Below are 24464 nucleotides of genomic sequence, written 5' to 3'. Positions count from 1 at the left end.
CTTTTCTGTCTTACCCAGTTACTGCTATCTTGTTGCCTTTTATTGCCAGTGTGGCATCGGTTTTTCCTGGATCTGAAGTAGGATGAATGTCAAAGATTTCAAATTCCATATCATGATAAAACTGACCTAGGATAAAGAAAAAGTATATTATTTGAACCTGCTCTGTAAATTTGGCAGGAATAATTATGTAAAATCTATTAAGAGCTGTAGTTTGCATAGGTAATATTAATAAACTAGAAAGATGTCCATCCTCAATGATGATATTCTACAGAAAATAATGATACCGGGTCTGGGACAGCACCAGTTTCCACCTTCCACTTTTTCCCAATGGGGAAAAGGAAGTAAGTTAAAAAAGTTCTGGGTTGACGACCTGGTAGAAAATCACCATCCTGAAGGACAAGATTTGAGAATTTGAAGCGTTCCCAGTCTAGTACACAAGCAGTCTATTCTCTTTCAAGATTGGAAGGGTGTATGCCATAGAGTATACAAAATTTCCAATTTAGAAAAAAAAACAAATTCAAAGGCATTCTTTAAATTGTCTGTTTGACGGGAACCCTAACTCAGGTCCTCACTAGAAAGTTCTCTATGGTGAAATTCCAAGGGATGTCATTTAACCTCTACTTTTTGAGGTTGTGGTTTTGTGCCATTATGGCAGAGGTTTAAGGAATTTTGAGTAACTTTTTTAAATAGTTTTTGACAAAGAATCTCTAGGGGGAGTGTGTCCTGGGACAATATAAGTGGGTGCATAGAGTGGGAATGTGTCTTCTTTGACCTGAGAGTAATTGTTCATGTTGGAGTGAAACCAAGGTGAGGGAATCTTTCACCTTCCTTGCAGCCACTGGCCAATATCCTCCATGAGGCCATGGCTCCAGGAGACCTATTTTAGACTCCTATGAAATACCACTAAGCCATCTGGGAGGAATCATGGATTTCCAAGTTTGGCAACCGGTTCCTTGTATTACAAATAAGAGATCCTTAGAGGAAGTTGTTGTTGATGCTGCTGCTAAATTAAATGCGGTGAACCTATGAACCCTGAGAAATCAGTAAATTTTAAAGACTGAAGCGTTTGTCTCTCAAAAAATTTGACAACTGCTTAAGATTACATAAAACATAATGAATATACTGGTAAACTATAAGATATTTACAAGGTTAGTTCAATGGGAAATTAGCACCTAAATCTACTACTCTTTTTAATTCAAACAAACTTTATCTTCTTTTCTGCTAGGCACAAGCCATATCAATATCCGGTTAGAATTTAGCTGGGTAAGCATTTTAAAAATGCGGCTAAGCCATTTAGAAATCAATTAAGCCTGATACATCACTTTGAATGCATATACAGGGTTGCTCTCTGCTTCAACAGCAGGGTGAAATGTGGAAAACAGGATTTACATTCAGACAACATCCAACAAGGCAATGATCTGTGCAGTCTGGGTAAACAAGCATCAGGGTAACTTGCTTGATGCGGCGGTTACTACCCTTAACCATTAAGCCTTATGCTCACCTTTTATACAACTCCAACATTACTCTCTGCATCAATGGCAGGGGATGGCAGGAAATTTGAATCAAACAGTTACCAACAAGGGCCCTGAACTTGGTGGTTGGTGAAACAGATAAGTATGGGAGGATAAGTGTGGAAGCTTGCTGGGCAGACTGGATGGGCCGATTGGTCTTTTTCTGCCGTCATTTCTATGTTTCTATAACTTCCCTGTTATCCGTCTAAACGGGTAACAGTGTGTTTCAATATTGATCCCATGATATCTTATAGTACATTTCATGATTTAATAAAGTAACTTGTCATATTCATTTTCACTTGCTGAAAATGAAGGATGAAACCAAAGCTGCACAAAGAACTCCTGAGGTTGTCTCATCCTCTTCTTCACCATATTAGGTGAGAAAAATGAAAAATGAATAAAAGAATAATTCAGCCACAAGCTCATCTGGGATCTCAAAACTGTGAGCTAGTCTAGTCCGCCATCTTGAACCCTCCCCTTCTTTTTTCTATGGGTATAAAACTATGCAAATATATTTGAAAATGCAGTATGCACCACGTGTAGTTTACTACCTTGACTCAAACATGCCTCTAGAAATGAATTTTTTTATTCCAGTTAAAATTATGTGCATATTTTTAGCTGCTATATGTGGTGCAAAAGTTAGCCAGCTAGATCCTTTTCAAAACTGATCTCTATTAACTACAATAGATTTTGCTCTTACCCAGCAAGCCATGGGTATTTTCAGAAAGTTGATGACTGTCCAGTGTGTATATTCCCAAGTAATCTCTATGCTTTAAGTGCATCTTCCTGGCACGGTGTAGGACAATCACAAATGATGCATCATCACCAATGGAAACTGTTAATCTCTTTCCTTTTAAAATGGATAAACTGAAACTAAGAAGAAAGTAATTAAACTATTATCTAATTATTATGATTTATTATAACATATCCTGCAGCATTCCTGTTATAATAACAGTCTTGATAACAAGTGATGGTCCTTCTCCAGGGTCTTCTTTAGTGAACACTGAACCGAAGTATTTGTTTAATATTTCTGCTAATTCATCATCCCATTGATCCTTATCCCCTTTCAATTTCACTATACCACTATGTACCTTTCTCCTTTCTCTGATATATCTGAAAAATGTTTTGTCACCTCACTTTACCTCCTTGGCAATCCTTTCCTCTGCCTGACTTTTTGCTTTCTTGCATACTTTTTTCATCTCCCTCAGTTTCGCCAGATAATCCTCCCTGTGTTCCACTTTTTGGGATTCTTTATATTTCTTAAAAGTTGCTTTTTTTGCTTTTATTACATCAGCCACCTCTTTTGTGAACCAGATTGGATTCTTATTTCTCTTACTTTTGTTTACTTTTCTAACATACAAATTTGTTGCTTTTGTAATTGCTCCTTTTAGTTTGGCCCACTGTTGTTCAACCTCTCCCATTTTCTCCCAGTCTTCAGGTTCTGCCTCCAGATATTTCCCCATTATGACAAAGTCTGTTTTTTTGAAGTTCAAACATTCGGGTCTTTGTGACGCTTCTCCGGATCCTATTTGCAATATCAAACCATAGGGGCAGATTTTCAAAGGGTTACGCGTGTAACTTGTGCGCGTAACCTCGAAAACCTGCTCCTGCGTGCGCCGAGCCTATTTTGCATAGGCTTGGCGACGTGCACAAGCCCCGGGATGCGCATATATCCCGGGGCTTTGAAAAAGGGACGGGAAGTGGGCGGGGCTGGGGGCGGGGTGCCGGTCCGGGGGCGGGACAGAGTCCTCCGACACAGCGGCCGTGCCGGGGGATGGCGCGCTGGCAGCTGGCTGGCGCACGCAAGTTATGCCTGCCAGAGACAGAGGCGGGTGTAACTCCTGAAATAAAGGTAGGGGGGGATGTAGGTAGGGCTGACGGGTGGGAAGAGCGCTAGGAAAGTTCCAAAATCGGAGCGGCCTCGGAGGGAATGGGGAAAGCCATCGGGGCTCCCCTAGGGCTCTGCGCGAGCAAGGTGCACAAGTGTGCATCCCCTTGCGTACGCTGACCCCGGATTTTATAACATGCGCGCGGCAGCGCACGCATGTTATAAAATCGGGGTTACATTTGTTCGCGCCGGGTAGCGCGCACAAATGTACCCCGTGCACGCAGATTATAAAATCTGCCCCATACTGTTTGATGATCACTGGTGCTGAGGTGGGCACCCACCCGTACATTAGAGACATTATCCCCGTTAGTGAGCACTAGGTCAAGTAAAACTCCCTGCCTTGTGGGTTCCATTACCATTTGTTTGAACAGAGCCCCTTCAGGTGTAAAACCTTTGGAAAGTTCAGTGAAATTTCAAGAGTTTTGCGCATATAAGTAGCAATTTTCAAAAGCTTATTTATGCGAATAAAGTCCATTTATGCTCATAAAATACTTTTGAAAATTACCTCCACATTTTTTTTAAATCCAAAAGTAAGTGCCTAAATCCAAACTCCATCCCAGCTCCTTCCCATCCCTCTCTGAAACTCTCTTGCCAGTTTGCTTACAAGTATGCAAGAAACTGGTTTACTTGTGTACTTTTATGCAAGCTGAGCCCCGAGTTATTTTAGTAGAGTCATTTATGCTCACAAAACTAGACTTTATGCACGTATATGGCTTTGAAAATTCATGCCCTAAAAGTAAATTTCAATAGACTCCCTAACAGCAGTAGTACCGGTACATATGTACTTTTATGCCTACAGAAAACAAGTGAGTTTTCAAACACATAATACAAAGTACACACATTACCTCAAGGTACTGTGGCTAAAGGTACATGCGTACCTTTATTCATTTTAAAACAATAGCATAAAGCATGCATGTTAGTGGCATGCACTTTTTAAAAATATAAACGGGCAGATTTTAAATCAATTGCGCACGTAAAAAGCGGGAGTGCTGTGCTTTTTCAAAGGGTCCTGGCCACGTGCTTAACCCCTTTTATGCGCCGAAGTGCTGGGCCCAGATAAAGGGGTGGGGAGGTGGGTCTGGAGGCGGCCGGTACAGTGGCCATTTGCCGCTGTACCATCGGCTGGTGCATGCAAGTTGCTTCTGTTCCGGAGGAGCGGCAACTTAAAAAATAAAAAAAAGGTAAAGTAGGGTGGGTTTAGGGGGTGGGGGGAAAGGGGGAGAGGGGAAGGGGAAGGAAGGTTAGGCAGGAGGTTAGGGCAGTTCCCTCCCAGTCTGCTCCTTAATTGGAGTGGACTGGGAAGGAACTGGGGAACTGCCGATTGCGTCGCCACTTAAACTTGCAAAATTACACCCCCCCCCTTGCCCGCTCCACACGCACATGCGCGCACAGATTATAAACTCCAGCGCGCATGTGCGCGCGGCCACCTGATTTTATAACATGCGTGCCGGACATGGACGTGTGAGCACGTATTAAAACCTACCCCAAAATGTATAGATCTAGTTTTCATCATAACCCCAAAATATATTTCCCCTGCTCCCCCCCCAACCTAACACCTTTTTTCTAATCAACCAAAAGTACAAGTACACTTATGTTTTTTTAGCTGTTATCTTTTTATAAGTTTACTGTATTTCTTATGTTTAATTATAAACTGTACACCGTTGTGAAGGCTACAGCTGATGTGACAGTATGGAAAATCAATAAACTATAAACCATACACATGCTATGAAAGTCCAGTACGTGCTCACTTTCAGATGAGTGAAAATCCACCTGAATTACCCAGAGATGGCTTTCTGAGGCAGGCTCTGTTTTTACCCATGTAAAAGGTACCCAAGTCTTTGAAATTTTTACTCCAAAATGTGTCAGACCCATGACTTATACATGGGATCACTACCATTTTATTGTGAAAATCTTCAGTGGGATAGCCATGTTAATCTGGCGTGGCAAAACTGACAAGAGGCGGGTGGCATCTTATAGGTTAACCATGTTATTGAGGCATGCCACCCGCCTCTTGTCATTTTTACCATTTTACTGCTACCATAATTTCTATATCACAAGATCCTTGTAACTATTGTTTCAATTAGATAAAGGATTTGCTGCTCTGCCTTACTTATGTATTCCTTACCTTTGCTGCGTCAGATTCCTCATCTCTTTCCAGTGGAAAATCATCTTTTGTTGCCCGTTAAAGACTTTAATAACGTGGAGGGTCACTTCCATCTTCACATCCAGCTTTTTGCTGACAATCCCCAGTTTCCCAATGTATGTGTTTTGGGATGTGCTTGCTGTGCTGGCATAAATTGTACTTTCAAGCTCTCCATTCACTGTGATGCCTAACAGAACCATAAAGAAAAAGTAATTAGATTAAAGCAAGACTTGCTTCTGGTTGCTTTAGCCACTCCACATGCAAACCTCTAAACAGTATCCTCATGGAATTGGTAAGATGATTGTACAGAATATGTAACAATTTGCTGTACATCCAGTAGTAGACTTTCAGCCAAGAAAGGGTTTACTGCTGTCTTCATTTCTCACGTGGTATATGTTATGGTCCTGCACTAGATTTCCAAGTTTCAGGGTCTGAACATAGAATGAACCCTTAAATTATGCTGCTTGAGATATGCAGCAGCTAAAGGTGAATAACTCTACTGTAAACCCCCAAAATCATAGAACACTATCACATGAATTTCCAGAGCTTTTGCACTTACATTTATGAGGTAAATTTTTCAATGGCTTAGTCAGGATCTATCCAGGTAGAAACAGAAGATCCATGGGTAGAATGACTGAATCTTCATGTAACCTTGGCTAGGGTCACCTTGATGTTTTCTGGAGGGTTCCTGCTCTCAGAACTGATTTACAGGACCAAGAGTTCTGGAACTGCTAACCTCTGCAAAGTCCAAGATCCTTCCTGATAAAGGAGGGGTTGGGAAGGATGGCAGCTGGACAAAGAGTAGAAGGTGTTATTCTCCCCAAGGGGATGGTGTAAGAAGAGGTTATCATGCCTGGGAACTCTCTGGATTTGGCCCGGAGACTTTGGAATTCTGAACAAATTGCTGGGCCTCCAGGCCAATACCTGAAAACTCCAGGTGCCCTGCTGCATAAGGCCAGAAGAAAAAAAAAACGACTGGAGCAGCATAGGCCCGAAGGAGGAGAAGCATCAGCACCCATGCTTCAGGAGGATGAGGAGAAGTGTGGGCTGTGCAGCAGGAGCGAGACAAGCAGGAGCATAGAGCCCTGCCATCCCCACCCCCTGCAAGGAAAAAGAAATTGCAGACACAGGAAGAGCAACAGCATCAGGCCATGCATAGGAAATTAAAAAAGGGCAGCGTAGGCCTGACACTGCAGAAGAGGAAGTGGTATATTTGTCTCGTGAGCTTGAGGAAAGTGGCGGCTCCTGTGGCTAAATGGGGATCAAGGTGAGAAGAGAGAATGAGTATGCATGTACATGTATGAGAGTGCATGTGTTGTGTGGAAGAGGGAGAGAAGTAAATGAGTGTGTGCATGAGAGTGCATGTATGTGTGGTAGAGATGTGATTCGGCCGAAACTTTTGGTTCGGCCTTCGTTATCGGCCCATCGCGGAAAATTTCGTTTTCCCGCGATTCAGGCCGATTTTATTTCGGCTGCCCCGAAATGAAAAAATGAAACCCAACCCAACCCCTCAAATTTAATTAATTACAACCCCCCCAAAAAAAAAAAACTTGCCAGGGTCCCAGGAGTGATCTCCTGCTCTCGGGCCATTGGCTGCCAGTAATCAAAATGGCGCCGATGGCCCTTTGCCCTTGCCATGTGACAGGGGCTATTGCTGCCATTAGCTGGCCTCTGTCACATGGTAGGAGCAATGGACGGCCGGCGCCATCTTAAAAAATGGCACGGGCCATCCATTGCTCCTACCATGTGACAGGGGCCGACCAATGGCACCAGTAGCCCCTGTCACATGGTAAGGGCAAAGAGCCACCGGCGCTATTTTGATTAGTGGCAGTTGACGGCCTGAGAGGGGGAGATTGCTCCCGGGACCCCGCTGGACCACTAGGGACTTTCGGCAAGTCTTGGGGGGGGGGGGGGGTCGGGCAAGTCTTGGGGGGTCAGGAGGGTGGGGGTTTGCAATTAAATTTGAAGGGTTGGGGTGGGTTTTGGTTTTTTTTTTAATGTGCCCTTTCTCCCCCCCAAAAAAAAACGATAAGAAAACCACACGACATTTTGTGGGTTTTCCTATCGTTTCGTCGCCCCCCCCCCAAAACGCAACGAAAAAGGAAATATTGTCTTTATTTCCTATTTTGTTGCAAACAAATACACATCCCTAATGTGTGGAAGAGGGAAAGAAGTGAATGAGTGTGTGTGGGAAAAGGGAGAAGAGTGAGTATGCATGTGTGAGTGGCATGTATGTCTGTGGAAGAGAGAGAGAAATGAATGTGTGTGTGTGTGTGTGTGTGTGTGTGTGTGTGTGTGAGAATAAGCATATGTGAGAATGTGAGTGCACATTTGAGTGTGCTAGTGTGTGAAATAGAAAGTTTGTGAACATGCTGCTACCTGGCCCCCTTTCCCCCCACTACCCTGCGACAATCTCAGGGTGACAGGAAATCAAAAGTTCCCAGGAATGGAGATTATGAAAGATGTTTACACAGGCACTAGTAGGGCTTGTTGATGGAGAGAAGAAGGGTGTGGTCTCCTAAATCAAGCCAATAGTTGTTTGTTTTTCCTGCATTTGCTGAAGACCATTGGTGTGTCACCTAGAAAGTAGATTTCTCCTAAGGAAAAGAGAGACCTTGTCAATGGGGGAAGCCCACAGTGGATGAATTGCTGAAGGTTACTAGTCTGATGCACGGACCCTAAGGCTGGGTGCCTTGGCAAATGAGAAGGTGGTTTACTGATATATAACTACTTTGAAGGAAGCAGTGATTACTCCTTGAGTGACTGTTTATTTTTTTGCTGTTGCTGGACTGTATTTTGAAACATTTCTTTGATAATTTCAGAAGTTTTACATTATCTTACTGGAACTTTAGCAATAAACTCTAGTCTTGTTTTGGAACCAATTCAGTGTGGATCTTGGCTTTTTTTTTTTTTTGTCTCCCCTTGGGCTTCCCAGAAACCTTCTGGTCCCCCACTTGGTGATCCCTGGAGGTCAGAGACTGATTCTGGGGCTGCAACAGCATCCTCCACCACCTCTGCAGCCTCTGAAGGTGACCCCCAAGGAAAGGGGTTTTACATTCAAAAGTGGATTTTCAGCCACCTGAAAGTATATGTGTACTTTTAACTGCATTAGAAAGAGAAGCACCAGAAGATGTTTTAGAGAGATGCTGAAACACTTCGCGTGTATATGTGAGGGCAGGCCCAGTGCCACTGGGTGTGCAAACTGTGTAATTGTACAGGGCGGCACACCTGGGGGAAATGGTGGTGTGCGTAGGGAGTGGCCCATGTGGCCACCGGTGGTCCCAATCACATCGGCAGCAGAAAAAGCAAGAGGCCCGCATGCCGAGACTGAGAAGAGGAAGTCCATTCCACAGCTCCTCCTCATGTGCCCAACTCTGTGGTATTTAACACTCATGGTGCTAGCACTTCCAGTATGCTCATCTCCTGCATTGTGAGATAAGCATACAGGAAGTTCTAGCAGCATGAGTGTTGAATACTGCAGAGCTGGCACAGAGGAGAGCCGTAGAGCTGGAGCCCATTCTACAGCAACTTCTGCTCTCCCCAATGATGTAGGCACAGGATGGCAGCAGCAGCGGAGGAGAAATAAAAGGCCCCATGGGCCATTCCTGCTTAGACTGCATGTGTGTGTGTGTCAGTGTGAATGGTAGCATGCCTGGGATTGGTGAGTGTGTGAATGGGAGCCTGCGAGGAATAGGTATGTGTGTGTGTGTGTGTGTGTGTGTGTGTGTGAATGGGAGCCTGCCTGGGAGGTGCAGATGTGAATGGGAGCATGCCTGTGTGTGTGTGTGTGTGTGTGTGTGTGTGAAAGACAGAGAACAGAAGCCTGCCTGGGTTGTGTGAGTGTGTGAGAGAGAGAAAATGAGAGCCTGCCTGGGTTTTGGGAGTGTGTGTGAAAGAATGGGGCTGCGGTTGGATCCCATCCTGTCAGTGGCCAAAATGAAGAGGAGGGCATGGGGCTGCTAGTGTATCCCAACCAAAGAAGAGCTGAATGTGGATATGTGTAAGATGGGGAAGTATATGTTTATGCATGTTGAGAGGAAGTATATGTATGTGTGTGAGAGCTTGTGTATGTGTATGTGTGCACACAAACTTTCTCCTCTTTTCATACATTAGAAAAGAGAAGAAAGTTTATGCACTCCACTCCCACCAATCCACGATAATCTCAGGGTGACTGCAAATCAAAAGTTCCCAAATATGTAGAGTGTGAATTTTTAAAATCCTTTTTAGTTTTATTTTTCATGTGTTATTTGATGTGTCTGCTATTTTATTAGTGTTTGGAATCTTTTTAAAAAATAGTAAATGTTTCTAATTATTTGATCTTTTATTTGTCAGCTGTTTTTTTATACTATTTAAATAATGTTTTTACTATTATGATTATGTATTTATTATATTTCTTGATTTTATTGTTGATGTTTGAGGAATGTTAATGTTTCTGTTTTTCCATTGTTGCACTGCATAAAGAGTCTGGCTTCCTGCGGTTTCCAGTTCAATTTTTTTATGCACATTTATATTTCTACTTTATGGTTGCTCTTTTCTGTATTGGGTGAGGGTCTGTTTATGTTCTACATGTGTGACTGAGGTGAGGTATTCTCCTAATAGGAAGTGTATTAGTGTTTTAGGATTTTTTGAGAGTTAATCCCACATATTACAATAGGCCTAATCAGTGCCAGTGCAAGGGTGTCCAGCCACCCTAGGTGGTAATGTTATGAGGATGTCGTATGCCTTCATATTCTTCCCCCCTCGAGTCACAGTGCCTGTGTTGTCAGAGCTCCCTTACCTTGCTGACCAATGCATTCCACACGCAAGTCCTTCGTGTTAAAAAAATACCGCCTTCATGTCTAGTGACAGTGCCCTGCCTACTTCTGGCACCCTAGGCGACCGCCTAGTCTGTCTAATGCCTCATGCCGGCCCTGGGCCTAATATCATATGGGTTCCAAGGGTCTTTTTGCAGGGATTTCTGATGGCAACAAAGCAATGTATGTAAATATAAGTGACATTTTTACCTCAGAAGACTGTACTTTGATTTTTTACATGTAAAATGTTATTATAAATGTATAACTCTTAACTGTGTGTGTGTGTGTGTGTGTGTGTGTGTGTGGAGAGGGCCAGGGAGTGGGTGGGAAAGGGTGAACACCTGGGGGCTGGGGGAGCTGCCAGTTTTTAAATTTTGTATTGCTAGAGGGAGCTGGACTTTTTTTGGTTGGCCCAGGACATAGACTGAATGAATGGGGGGAGGGGGAGTCAGCACAGTAGTGGTCCTGGGTGAAGCAATTTTCAGACAGCCTGCATGGGCTAAAGTCTGTGAATACTTTTTACCTGCAGCCTTCAGAATTTTATGCGCATAAACCCACTGTGAAAATTTGTGGGTGTGCGCTTAACAAGCGCTTAACGAGCATGCATGCACAAAATTACACCCAGGTGTAACTTTGTGCAAGAATATTTAAGCATATACTTTCAAAAATCAAAAGCATGCACATAAATGTTGTCATCACCCTAATTCTGCCCCCAGAATGCCTCTTTGCAATGCATGCAAAATCGCTTTTGTACACACTTTTACATGCACAACTCCCTCCGGCAATTTTCAAAAGGCCATTTACGTGACCAGGACTTATACATGTAAATCCTTTTGAAAATTAGTTCCTTAATTTTCAGAAATGCATGCACGCAGCTTTACACTTTCATTTGTAATGACTGAAATTATGCAAGTAAATTTTAACTGCACAACAGCCTGATCTTCAAACACAAACTATGCAGGGCCTTTGTGGATGAATTTCAGTTTGGTTTGCACAGCTGAAAAGTATGTGCACATTGTTGTTCTTAGGTATCTTATTGAAACTAAGAGGTCCATATTCGGCTGTTCTGCGACTTGGCTAGTTAGCCAGATCAACTTATCTGGCTAACTTAGCCCATATATTCAGCGGTGTAGCTACGCCACTGAATATATCTGGCTATTTTAAAATTAGCTGGATAAGTTGATCTGGCTAACTTTAGGACAGGTCTATGGGTCAACCAGAGTTACATCACTGGAACGCCCCAACTTATCCAGCTAAATTCTAGCCAGTTAACTTATTTTCCAGCGAGAACTTAGCCAGATAAGTGCCCAAATCTTCATTTAGCTGCATAACGTTTAATTCACCTTTTGCACCTGCCTGGAGGCAGGCACAGGTTGGGCGCGTGCTGGCAGCCTGCCAGTACCCGATCCTCCGACACAGCGGCAAATGGCCGCTGTGCCGGAGGCCTCTGGCCCCGTCCCCGCACTGCCCTGGACTGCCCCTTTTGTAAAGTCCCTGAACTTAGATGCATCCCAGGGCTTTACGCGTGTCGCCGAACCTTTATAAAATAGTCCTGGCGCGCGTAGGACTTTTAAAAATCTGCCCCAATATGTCTACTTATAGTCTTGGCAACTGGAATAAACCCAAAGTCTTTTCTGGTTCTAGCAAACAACATATTTAAATATGGATTTCATTTGAGCCTCTCACTGCCTGATATTTGCTTTTATGTATGGAGCTAGAGGCTCACATTATAATTATTTATTACATACAGAGCAGCATCAGTGTACACAGTATTGTACATGAAAAGGAAGATAACAGATACATAGGCAAAGTGCTCTTTTGTATATGGACTGAAAACCTCCCTAATTATATAATCTAATGGTAAAAGCATAACTAATACATGGGAGTGCGGGAGTGAAGTGAGGAATGGTTTTGTAAAGGTAGGTGCTCTGATTCCCATCAAAGTTCTTTACGATTTTTGGGAGCTGGATAAATTCTGAGAATTCCTCCCTCCCCGATTGTGATACATTTCAGCGTGCTGGGTGAGTTCTCACTCAAGACAGAGGCAGGATCTGAGTTGTACTGCACTGCACATACAATATACACTTTTATTCTACATTGCAAAAGTAATTAACCAGCAGCATACCTGTCACTGGGTCGTTCACCAGGTTCAATATTACACCTGGCTTCTGCTGCACGTTGAAGCAAAATGTTTCGTTTTTATTTGGTAGCTGAATGACAAAGTGGGGATCTCCTTCAGCTAGAAGAATATCAAATTTCAGACAATTAGAAAGGAGCCGAAGCATTAAACAGTAATAAAGTTCACCCATTAAACCATACATTTAGGGCACTCGTGCGTGATGGGACTATAGCTAACATAAACCGAGAAGTGACAACTGACAGTGGACAGAAAGAGACAGTTCTAGCTGAAAAAAAATATCAAAAACAGAAAGAAAGAGGCAAAAAAAAAAGAAGACATAAAAGATTGACAAAGGAAATACTTTATAACAGAGAAAAGTATTTTTGCAGTACCTGGAACTAACTTGACCCTTTCCCCTATGTTAGGTTAATGGTGCTGTTATTGCTCTGTAGATTATCTGATGCAATCTGCTTCACCGTAGCTCCTGTTGCCCAAGCATTTTCAGTCAAAGACCCACCAGTACCCAACATATAATTAAATTGCTTCAAAGTTTGAAGGAAAGGAGGTTTTAGCATAACTTAATTGCAGTGATGTAATACTGTGTTCCAGGAAGGGAGTGCTAAAACCAGCCCAGATCTTTATGAGCATGTCATGAACACATCAGACAATACTGCCCACAGAAGGTATTCTAGGATGGGGATGATTGAAAATGCCATCAGACAAAATCAAGAAAATATTAAGATTATATTTAATATGCTTTTAAATTTGTTTTGGAGGAAAGGGAGATATAACAATTCAACTTCTGACAGCATTAAGGTAGAAGAGTTTGCTATGGCGTAATAACACATCTTATACTGAAGGTGTGGATGATGGAGATTATTTAATAGACAACAATAATCTCTGTAAAATGGCCACTACTGCATTATATCTGAGCACTGGAAGGACTTGTGAAATATCATGAAATTTGGTGATAACTGTGTGGTACATACCGAAGCTTGGAGAGGAGCCCACTCTCTGGTGTGCTGAGGAAAACAAATTTTATTGAGTTAAAAGCAGCATACCAGAACAAGCTACTAAGGGAGATGGTAGTGGAATCTGTCACTTGAATTTTTAAAGAGCAGATCTGACAAACATCTGGATGGACAAGATCAGTGAACCCATTAAAAAAAAAAAAATGTGGCTCCTAATTTAGCCCTGAAGGTCCACCTTAGTTCCTTGGTTTTCAATCTATCCACTATAATTGAATTGAATAGAAAAATTTGTAAATTGCCTTTCTTGACTACAAACCAAATCAAAGCAACATGCATAGAAACAAAACCATGAAATATAATTGCTAATATAAAGTCATTTTCCATTTTGCATCATTTTGTTCATATCATTTGCTAAGCTGTGTCATTTTTTTTCATTCTAGTCAATACCAAGGTCACCAAGACCACTGCTTTAACACAAAATATAATGCAGCAACCTAATTAACTGAATTAAGTAGAAGGGCCATCATACTAAGCACTACCGGTCCTCAGATCGTCATTGCTTTTTCAATCATCAACGGTCCAGTACTTAATTTTTTGATTGTTTTTTATGCAATTAAAATTGAAAATGAAAGTCAACGTATCTTTATGTTTTTTTTATCAAATGTAGTAATCCCATCAGTCCCGACGCGCCGTGTTTCGAGGTAAATCTCTGCTTCAGGGGATTGTCTGAGCATGACCTGGATGCATATGCTTTGCTTTCTATAATCCTTCTATTTAATTCAGTTAATTAGGTTCCTGCATTTCATTTTGTTTTCATTCTGTCATTTATTTTGCTCCCATTAAAGTCTATGGAGGAAGCAATGGGCTCTACTAACATTGGGATTTTCCATCCATGTTTTATTAAACTTGCAGGCAGCAGCAGCAGAAGCAGCAGCACTGGTGCCACAAAGAGTGTCATGAGAGGGGACAATGTGGCTGAAGAGTGGAATAAATGCTTCAGGCGCTGCGAAAGATGAAAAGCAGCACAAATAGAGGCAGGAACACCCCAAGAGGCACCACAAGAGGCACAAAGCAGCACAAACAGTGGTGCGAAAAGCCCAAGACACCAAAAGAGGCGCAAAGGGCGCCAAGAAAAAGTGGCTGCTCATTCATTTGTTATATTTATTACATTGTATCCATTTTTTAGTTAAAATTGTTATATGTAAACCGACGTGATGGCATTGCTGAATATCGGTATATAAAAGCAAATTAAATAAATAAATAAATAAATAAATAAACGTCTCCAATTTACCAGTCCTGGTCTTGATGTGTAAATCAAATCCGTCATCAGATCTGGGTATAGGAATGAAAGACTAATCTAGCTATTGAGAAGCCGAAAGACAGTGAACTTGCTATCCCTGGACAGGGCGAAACTAGAGGAAACTCGGGAGCAAGTCCATAGTGGGCCTGACGTATAAATCTGTTATCAGACCAAGATATAGGGGCAAAAGACTACTGAAACCATCTAGCAGTTGAAAGATGGTGAACTATCCCTGGGGATACCAAAGCCACAGGAGACTCTGGAGGAGGTCCATAGCGGTCCTGACAAAGTCTCCCTACACACAGTGTCACTGAAGAAAGAGAATGCAGGATTCAAATTTGGCTATTGTCTTCCCCTTTTCTATGCCTATGCTGATGCTTGCAGTGGGGGATGGGGGTCCCAGTATGCCAATCTCTTTGCAAGCATTTCCTATTTTGTTTTATAATGCTTTCAGAACCAAACAAAATAAAACCAAAAAGATTTTCTTTAGTTTTGAAATAAAAGGGAAAAATCCCCTTGGACCACTTGCCACAAATTGCTGGGCCCAGGAACCTCCTAAGCCCCCACTTATCCTATCTGGGAGGGGAGGGTCCTGTCAATACGTCTGGCCTGGGGACTAGGTCTGGAACTGTGGCCTGGTCTGAGGCCTAGACCTTTCATGGAGGTCTCGGCCTAGGCCCAGGTCTGAAGCCAGGTTCTAGTACCAAGTCCTCAGCCTAGACACAGGCAAAAGTCTAGGCCCAATGCCAGGGCCCAGTCCAGAAGTCAAGCCCTATCGCCGTGGCCTTGGCCTAGGCCCAGATCCAGGCCTGACACTGAGGTCCAGCCCAGAAGCCAGGTCATGTTGCTGAGGCATCAGCCCAGACCCAATTATGGGGCCCGTCCTAGAGGCCAGGTCCTGTTGCCAAGGTATTCACTTCCTCTTCTGGGAGGGTATTCTATGCATCCACCATCCTTTCCATGAAGAAATATTTCCTGACATTGTTCCTAAGTCTACCCACTCAGAGTTTCATATCATGACCCCTAGTTTTGCAGCTTTTTTTTTTGTGAGTATCATTAATTCCTTTCGGGTATTTGAAGGTCTGAATCATATCTCTCCTGTCCCTTCTCTCCTCCAAGGTATATATATATATATATATATATATATATATAAAGGGGAGTACCGCAAGGATCATCCCTCTCCCCGACTCTCTTCAATATATATCTTCTCCCGCTCTGTCAATTACTCACCAACCTCAAGCTAACTCACTTTCTATATGCGGATGACATACAAATCCTCATCCCTATAGAAGACTCACTACACAAAGCTATGTCACACTGGAATAATTGTCTGTCAACTATCAACAATCTTCTCTCCAGCCTCAACCTAGTCCTAAACACAAACAAAACTGAAATTCTCATTATAGCACCGGAAAACTATGTCCCACCCACACCTCTTAATGCTAGCCAAAGCCAAGATACCTTTTCGCAACAAATAAAAGACCTGGGAGTCATCCTAGACAGTGGATTCAGCCTCAACAAATTCGTTAATAACACTACAAAAGAATGTTTCTTTAAACTACAAACCTTAAAGAAACTAAAACCACTCCTCTTATACAGAGACTTCCGCATGGTACTACAGGCCATCATACTCCCAAAACTGGACTACTGCAACTCCCTCCTTCTAGGCCTACCAGCATGCACCACAAAACCACTTCAGATGGTCCTTAATGCCTCAGCAAGAATCCTCTCAAATGCCAAAAAAAAAGAGATCATATTACCCCAATCCTTCTTCATCTCCACTGGCTCCCGATTAAATTCAGAATCCAATTCAAATCCTTAATGATGATACATAAAGCTTTGCACAACATCGCACCGCTCAAGTTAACATTCCAAATTCAACTACACACATCTACAAAACCCACCAGAAGCGCTTATCAAAACAGACTAACCACCCAACCGGCTAAATCCTCGCTGAGGAAACGCGCTCTATCCACAGCGGGCCCTTCACTCTGGAACTCGCTTCCTCCTGACCTTCGCCTTGAACCATGCCACGCTACATTCAAAAAGAAACTTAAGACTTGGTTATTCAAACAAGCATTCCCATAGAACCAAGAGCAGGAAGAAAATCAGTCACATATTTTCCGATCACCCCAGCATATTTCACATAACCTTGTTATTTAACCATGTTATTTTCTCATTAACCCTCATGTTATTTTACCAACCGCTATTGTATTTTATTTATTGTCATTTTTATTGCCATTTTTCATTGATATTTATTGTTGTTTATTTATTAATTATTTATTAATTGTTATTGCATTTATTTTCATTTATTAATTGTTATTTATTAACTGTTAGCATTGTTATATATATATATTTTATTCTGTTTCTTGGATTAACTATGTTCATTGTAAACCGCTAACTTGAAGCGATAGTTACTGTTCATTGTAAACCGGGGTGATATGTATATTATACAGGAACCTCCGGTATATAAATCCTTAAATAAATAAATAAAATAAAATATATATCAAGGACCTTCAGTCTCATTTCATATGGCTTTCCGTACAGACCCCACACTATTTTGGTTGCCTTTCTCTGGACCACTTCCATTCTGTCCTTATCCTTTTTTGAGATAAGGTCTCCAGAACTGAGCACAATATTCCAGGTGAGACCTCATCAAGAATCTCTACAGTGGCATTATCACCTCCTTTTTCCTCCTGGTTATGCTCGTTCAGTGCAGCCCAGCATTCCTCTGGCATTAGCCACAGCCTTGTCACATTGCTTCTCCACCTTCAGATCATCAAACACTATCACCCTGAGGTCTCTCTCCCAGTTCATGCATGACAGTCTTTCGCCTCCCAACACATACACTCCTTCGGACTGCTGTACCCCAAATGCATGACTCTGCACTTCTCAGCATTGAATCTCAACTGCCAAACTTTGACCACTTCTCCAGTTTTTCTAGGTCACTTCTCATTCTCTCCACTCCTTCAGGTGTGTCCACTCTATGGCAGATCTTAGTGTCATCTGCAAAAAGACAAATGTTATCTTCTAATTCCTCTGCAATATCGCTCACAAAGATATTGAACATAACCGGTCCCAGAACCAATCCTTGAGGAAATCCACGTATCACTCTTCTTTCTTCAGAATAGGTTCCGTTTACTACTACTCGCTGATGTCTGTCAGTCAGCCAATTTGTAATCCATTCTACCACCTTGGTACCTACTCCCAAGCTTCTCATTTTATTTATGAGCCTCCTATATGGGACTGTATCAAAAGCCTTGCTGAAATCCAAGTAAACCACATTGAGTGCTCTTCCTTGGTCCAGTTCTCTAGTCACCCAATGAAAAAAAAATCTATCAGATTCATCTGACATGACTTTCCACTGGTAATACCATGTTGCCTCGGATCCTGTAACTTTTTAGTCTTCCATGCATAACCCCCAGCCCTCAATATATCCAAAACCTTCTTCCTTCTACCAGGTTTTGAGCATTTATTGAAGTTGTCTATAGCGTTTCCTTCACCTTAAAATGAACAGGTAGCATTTCCAAAAATGCATTAGTTGTAGCCATGTGCCCAACCTGCTTCCCCAGATTCTGGAAATCTCTCTGTACTGTTTGGATGCTGTTTCTAGCAAGGTCAATAGTCCCCAGATGGATGATAACATCGATTTTAGATCCTTACTTTCTTCATTAATTGCACTGACTACCTGGTTTGCATTTCTCCCAGCTGATGATGCTGGAAGGCATTTAACTATTTTGTACCTCTCAAAAAGAAGTCCCAAATGAGTGCCTTTAATGACTGAGTCTCCCAGCACAAGGATCTTTCTTTATAACTTTTTGATAGTGTTATGTTTCTTTTCTGTGCATTGGGTATCTTCTTTCCTTTAAGTAACACTGCAGTTACCATAGCTAGTGCATCTTCATGTTCCAGTAGAGAAAAGGCATTTTGTACTGGTATCATTTGAGAGAGTGGGTGTCTCTGTGTCACAGATCTTGTCCTATCAGAGCCCACTGTGATCCATTTATTCCTGGGGATCTGAAACTTCTGTAGGAGTGGGGGCAGGTTCTCTGAATGTTGTAAAGTGGGGGGAGGAATTTTTGGTGGTTGCTAATCCTGTTTAGCTTTTCTAATTTTAGCTATTTCTTATTTGAGTTAAGTCAGCTCCTTTTTCATTGAAGAGAGCTGCAAACAAATGGGACAAGCTCTAAGTCTTCAGATAGTTTGCCTTAAGACAAAGGCACCAGAGTTATTACATTGGATAATAATCATTTTGTTAATTGGCTTTAATATTGAACACCTTAAATATGATAAAGATTTGCAAAGTACCTTATTATTAATTATTGTAATGATATACCCTAGTGAGACTATATGAGAAGATCTTGTCTCTTCTCCACTACTGTTACATCTCTCCTATCCTCCACTACTTTGTCTGAGTCAATTGACAAAGCAGTTTCTTCTTACAACACTATACTCTCTTCTGCCTTAGACACTCTTGCTCTTCCCCTTATCCATCCTGTAAGGTGCACCAAACCCCAGTCTTGGCTCACCTCTAGAATTCATTACTTATGTTCCTGCGCCTGCTCTGCAGAATGTCTCTGGCTAAATTCCCATGACTGTACAGACTTCATACATTTCAAATTCATGCTAACCATCTTCTGCACTGCTATTGCACTTGTCAAACAAGATTACTATGTCCATCTGACAACCCTCACCATCTCTTTGCCACACTCAATTCTTTTCTCAGACTTCCTTTGCCTCCCCCCCCCCCCCCCCCCCCTCCTTAACTCTCTGCCTAGATTAGGGCTGATTACTTCCATGACAAGATTCATAAAATTAGTCTTGAATTCAACCAGGTCACTTTTACCTCCCTCTCCCCCACTTCTTTCCTCTACCCTTCCCCTAACCTCTACCACTCTCTCCTTCCTTTCAAATCACAGAGGACGAAACTGCCCAGCTTCTCTCTTCCTCCACACTCACTACTTGTTTCTCTGACCCTAGTCCAACCCAGTTCCTCAGCTCTATCTCCAGTGCAGTTATCTTTTTCATCTGTCACATCCTCTATCTATCACTCTCCACTGCTACTCTTCTTGCTGTGATCATACGACTCAAAAAACCCTCACTGAACCCTATCTATCCCTTTTCCCTTTTGTTTCCAAACTACTTGAATGTGCTGTTCACCACCACTGTTTTCACTTTCATGCATTTCAAGCCATTCTTGATCCACTCCAGTCTGGTTTTTGTCCTCTACATTCAACTGAAACAGCCCTTGCCAAAGTCTCCAATGCCCTGTTTATGGCTAAAGCCAAAGTCCATATCATCCTTGATTTATCTGCTGCTTTTGACACTGTTGATCACCACCTACTCCTTGATACTCTGTAGTCACTTGGATTTCAGGACTCTGTCATGTCCTGATTCTCTCCTTACCTCTCCCATCACACTTTTAATGGTTCCTTTGGCAGATCCTTCTCTATTGCCATCTCACTATCAATTGGTGTGCCTCAAAATTCTGTCCTGGGCTCTCTTCTCCCTATATACTAATTTCCTTGGTACTCTGATTTCCTCTCATGACTTTGAATGCCATTTTTATACTGATGACTGCCAGAGAGCATGCCATGCAAGAGCGCTCCCCATTCAACAGACTACACCCCGGGAGACTAGAAGTCTGCTTGCACTTCAGCTTGATATCTGGAGTGCAGAGACTCTGCCTGATGCATGTGTACAGCTGCAGAGCTCCCAGACCAGCACATTGAAGAACACAGATACAGATGCCTTCAGAGAGAAAAGCTAACCTAACCCCTTCGACAACTGTTTACCAGCTTGGTGAGAAAACAAACTTTAGCTTTTAATTAAGAGCTCTGAAGGTACCTTCAGTTTGTGGGTAGATATTTCCGATTGTTCTGAAAGAAATCTGTGCCAAGCGTCTGGGCAATAAGCTGTAGTGCTACTTTAGAAACTCTGGGGTAGATTTTCAAAGGTTTACGCGCGTAACCCCCAAAAACCTACCCCAACCCCCCCCCCCCTGCGTGTGCCGAGCCTATCTTGCATAGGCTGCCAGCGCGCGCAAAGCCCCGGGACGCGCGTAAGTCCCGGGGCTTTCCTGGGGGGGGGCATGTTGGGGGCGTGTCGTGGCCGGCGCATCATCGGGGCATTCCGGGGTTGTGGCTGCGGCCTCCAGACCAGCCCCCAGAATGGACCATGGTGCGCCGGCAGCCGGCCCAGCAGGCATAACTTGTGCAACAAAGGTAGGGGGGGGTTTAGATAGGGCCGGGGGTGGAAGGAAAGTTCCCTCCGAGGCCGCTCCGATTTCGGAGCGGCCTCGGAGGCAGCCTGCGCGTGCCGACCCCAGATTTTAACAGATACGCGCGTATCTATTGAAATCCGGTGTACTTTTATTTGTGCCTGGTGCGCGAACAAAAGTACGCACACGCGTAGTTTTATAAAATCTGCCCCTCTATCTCTAGCTTTCTAAATCACCAAAATGATCACCCTATCAATCAATTATATCTTAATAAAACTTTCAATAAAAACCTCTAACATTAGACAAATGGAATGAGTCCTTGTTCTGATTAAAATGAACTCTGATTGACCATAGCTGGAATAATTAATAAATTCATAAATTCTCGAGGATCACGTGATGAGCTGAGCTGGTGAGACGTGTTTCTCCTGGCTCCGGGACCCACTCTGCCCATCGAGGCACATCCTACCGCGTTTCTTTCTGCAAATTCGATTTTGATTTCACCTCGGGTCAGAGTGCATGTTGGGCACCCGATCGCTGCACAGATCGGGGGTGGTGATGTCCGTCAAGAGTGGAAAAAAGGAGAAGGAACGACCGAAAACATCTGATTCCAAAATGGCGGCCGTCGGTGATAGTGCGCTCGCCCCCTCCCCCCCGGCCTTAACGATCGCGGAAATAAAGGAGGCGATCCGTGAAGCACTGGATGAACGGTGGTCCCAAATTACCTCGCAATTGGGGGAGGTAAGAGAGCATCTGGCGGCCCTCCCACCCCGTTTAGACCAGGCAGAATCGCGGATCTCAGGGTTGGAGGATGGGGCAGCCGCGTGCGCTTCCCTCATGGCTACCCGGGATAAAGATATCAAGGCCCTTCAATCAAAGGTGGACGAACTCGAAAATCGCGCCAGGCGGGATAACCTCCGGTTTATGGGGTTTAAAGAGGACATTGAGGAGAGATCTCTGTGCCAGCTGTTATCAGACTGGCTACCTGATGTCCTGGCTCTGCCACACTTGAAGGGCTCCCTGGTTATTGAGCGAGCCCACAGGCTTGGGGCGCGAAACACGAGCTCCGGGCGGCCCAGACTGGTGATAGCCAAAGTATTAAACTCCGCACACAAATCCGAAATTTGGCGGGCTACGCGAAACAAGCCGGATTTACACTATCAAGGTACCCAAATTCGGGTTTTTCAGGACTTTTCAGCGTCCGTCTCTGCTGCCAGGCATGGTTTTGTCCCTCTCTGCACGACCTTGCACAGTAAGGGGATAAAATTTTCCTTGATGTTCCCTGCACGTCTGAAAATCTGGTATGCGGACAAAGTACATCTATTTGAGACCCCGGAGCTGGCCCAGGCGTTTATGGACACTATGAATAAATAATTAGCCTTTGCACCCGGCGGTCGTGGAGCCGCGTTCTCCTTGATTTCCCTGATTTCGCGGGGACCGAGGGGTTGCCCTTCCTGTTCTTTTTCTTGGAGCTCATGGGCCTTTAACCCTGCGACGGACTACTGGGCTTTTTGTGGACTACTTCAGCTATGGACCATCGCGAATCAATGGAAGTGCATATTTGGTATACCGACTCATCTGGGACTTTTTTTACAGGTTCCATTTATTTTTCTCTCTCCCTTTGAGTTGGCTGATCTGGTTTTTTTTTACAGATCTCGCTCTCTTGACATTGTGTAGTTTGCCCATTGACCTTTTTTTCTCTCTCTCTTTCTTCGGTTGTGCTTTTGATGCCCATAGAGGCCTACCTGGACCAGGAGGGGTTTTCTTCTATAGTTCCCTTTTTTACCATTGTTGGTAGTCGTGCCCCTCCTTGTGCTGAGGATGCGGCGCTCCTGTGGGGCCTTTTGAAGATGGAGACTGTTTCTTGTACCAATGTTTTTTTTGTTTTTTTTTCCTACTTTACTGTTTTTTGCGATATACCGCTTTACCTCTGGTGCCAGTGCGATGATTGTGTGTAGTTGTGTTTGGTTATACATGCCTGTTCTTTACATTTTCAAGTTCTCTTTTGTGGTGCACTGCTGGTTTGTGTCCGCACATTTCTTTCTCGTAAGGGTGGGTTCCCGGACTCATCAATACTGGATCCTCGTGTCTTCCTTAGCAGGAGACATTAGATGGGGACTGGGTAAGGGGAAGATGGGGCTGGGGGGATATTGGGAACATCGGAGGGGGGGGGAATTCAAGGGCGGGGTGTGGGGAGGGGGAGGGACGGGGAGGGGGACTGGGTTTTTTGGGAGCGGGGGAGGGGGGCAATCCGGATAACATATCAGTTTGGATGGGCGGATGGGATGGGCTTTAGGCGCAACCATAATGGCTTGGCTGGTTCGATGGGTACCTGGTGGTTGGTGGCGGTGGCTCCAGCTGGGAGGGCCTCTGCCGCCCTTATTACTCTGACCGATTGTGACATACTTTACTCTGTTCTGTGGAATGAGTAATTCCACTAAATTTCTCTCGTGGAATGTGTGCGGCCTCCACTCCCCTATTAAACGCACCAAAGTCCTCTCTCACTTGAAAAAACAGTCATTGGCGGTGGCCTTCTTGCAAGAGACCCACCTTACAGACGCTGAGCACGAAAAACTTAGGCGCACGTGGGTGGGGGAGGTGAGATACGCCTCAGCTACTTCCAAATCAGCGGGCGTGGCGATTCTTTTTCGTAAGCAACTCCCCATTGTAATAAACAAGGAAATAAAAGATCCCCAGGGGCGCTACTTGATTTTGGTAACTGAACTTTATAATCAAACGGTAGTGCTCTGCAATTTGTATGCCCCCAACACTTATGATCCTGGGTTCTATCGCAGTTTGTATGCCCATTTAATTCCATATTTGTCTGATATTTTAATTCTTGGGGGTGACTTTAATACCATACGGGACCCGCAATTGGATGCTTCTCAAGGGCGCCGGTGGGATGCGGGAGTCGGCAGGGGCCCTGCGCTGTTGGAATCGCGTCTCCATTTAATGGATGTTTGGCGGGACCTGCATCCCACTGAGCGTGATTTTACACATCTCTCCAGGGCACATTCCTCTTTCTCACGCATAGACTACTTCCTTGTGAGTACCCATGCATTTCATAAGGTTGTCGAGGCGGGAATTGAGAGTATTGTGATATCAGACCATGCCCCTGTGTGGGTGGAAATGGGTTTCCTATCTCCTTTCACCTCTCCTAAGCTTTGGCGTTACCCCTACTTTCTCGTCCAGGACGAGAAATTTAAAGAGTTCCTTTTAGCAAAATGGACAGACTATACGGCCAATAACTTGCTTCATGAGTCCAACCCCGTGTTATTTTGGAATGCGGCCAAGGCGGTGCTGCGTGGTGAAATCATATCTTATGTCTCTCACCACCGGAAAACCCTTAATCGTCGCATTATGGTTCTTAATGCCCAGGTGCGCCTTGCTAGAACCCAGTTGATTCGTGCCCAATCCGAGGAGACAAGAGCGTCCTATTTGTCCAAACAGCATGCTCTTAATTCCCTTCTACACCAGAGGGCAAAGAAGAGCCTTCTTTACTATAAATTTAAACTCTATCAG

At 43.6% G+C, this 24464-nt stretch overlaps 1 protein-coding gene across 10 annotated transcripts in view; it reads right to left on the bottom strand.

Annotated features, from left to right (window-relative positions):
• Positions 1-24464, bottom strand: part of LOC115090397 (inter-alpha-trypsin inhibitor heavy chain H3-like) — a 110348-nt gene that overhangs the window by 4659 nt on the left and 81225 nt on the right. For all 10 annotated transcript variants that reach the window (XM_029599434.1, XM_029599431.1, XM_029599432.1 and 7 more), the window contains 5 exons: positions 13444-13476; positions 12461-12574; positions 5525-5729; positions 2212-2384; positions 15-126 (listed from right to left, as the gene is read on the bottom strand). In XM_029599434.1, coding sequence (XP_029455294.1) covers positions 15-126; positions 2212-2384; positions 5525-5729; positions 12461-12574; positions 13444-13476 — 637 coding nt within the window. The remainder of the gene's footprint in view (positions 1-14; positions 127-2211; positions 2385-5524; positions 5730-12460; positions 12575-13443; positions 13477-24464) is intronic.

The sequence above is a fragment of the Rhinatrema bivittatum genome, chromosome 4, assembly GCF_901001135.1.
Source record: "Rhinatrema bivittatum chromosome 4, aRhiBiv1.1, whole genome shotgun sequence".
NCBI classification, from domain to species: domain Eukaryota; kingdom Metazoa; phylum Chordata; class Amphibia; order Gymnophiona; family Rhinatrematidae; genus Rhinatrema; species Rhinatrema bivittatum.
This window is presented reverse-complemented; position numbering and strand designations above follow the sequence as displayed.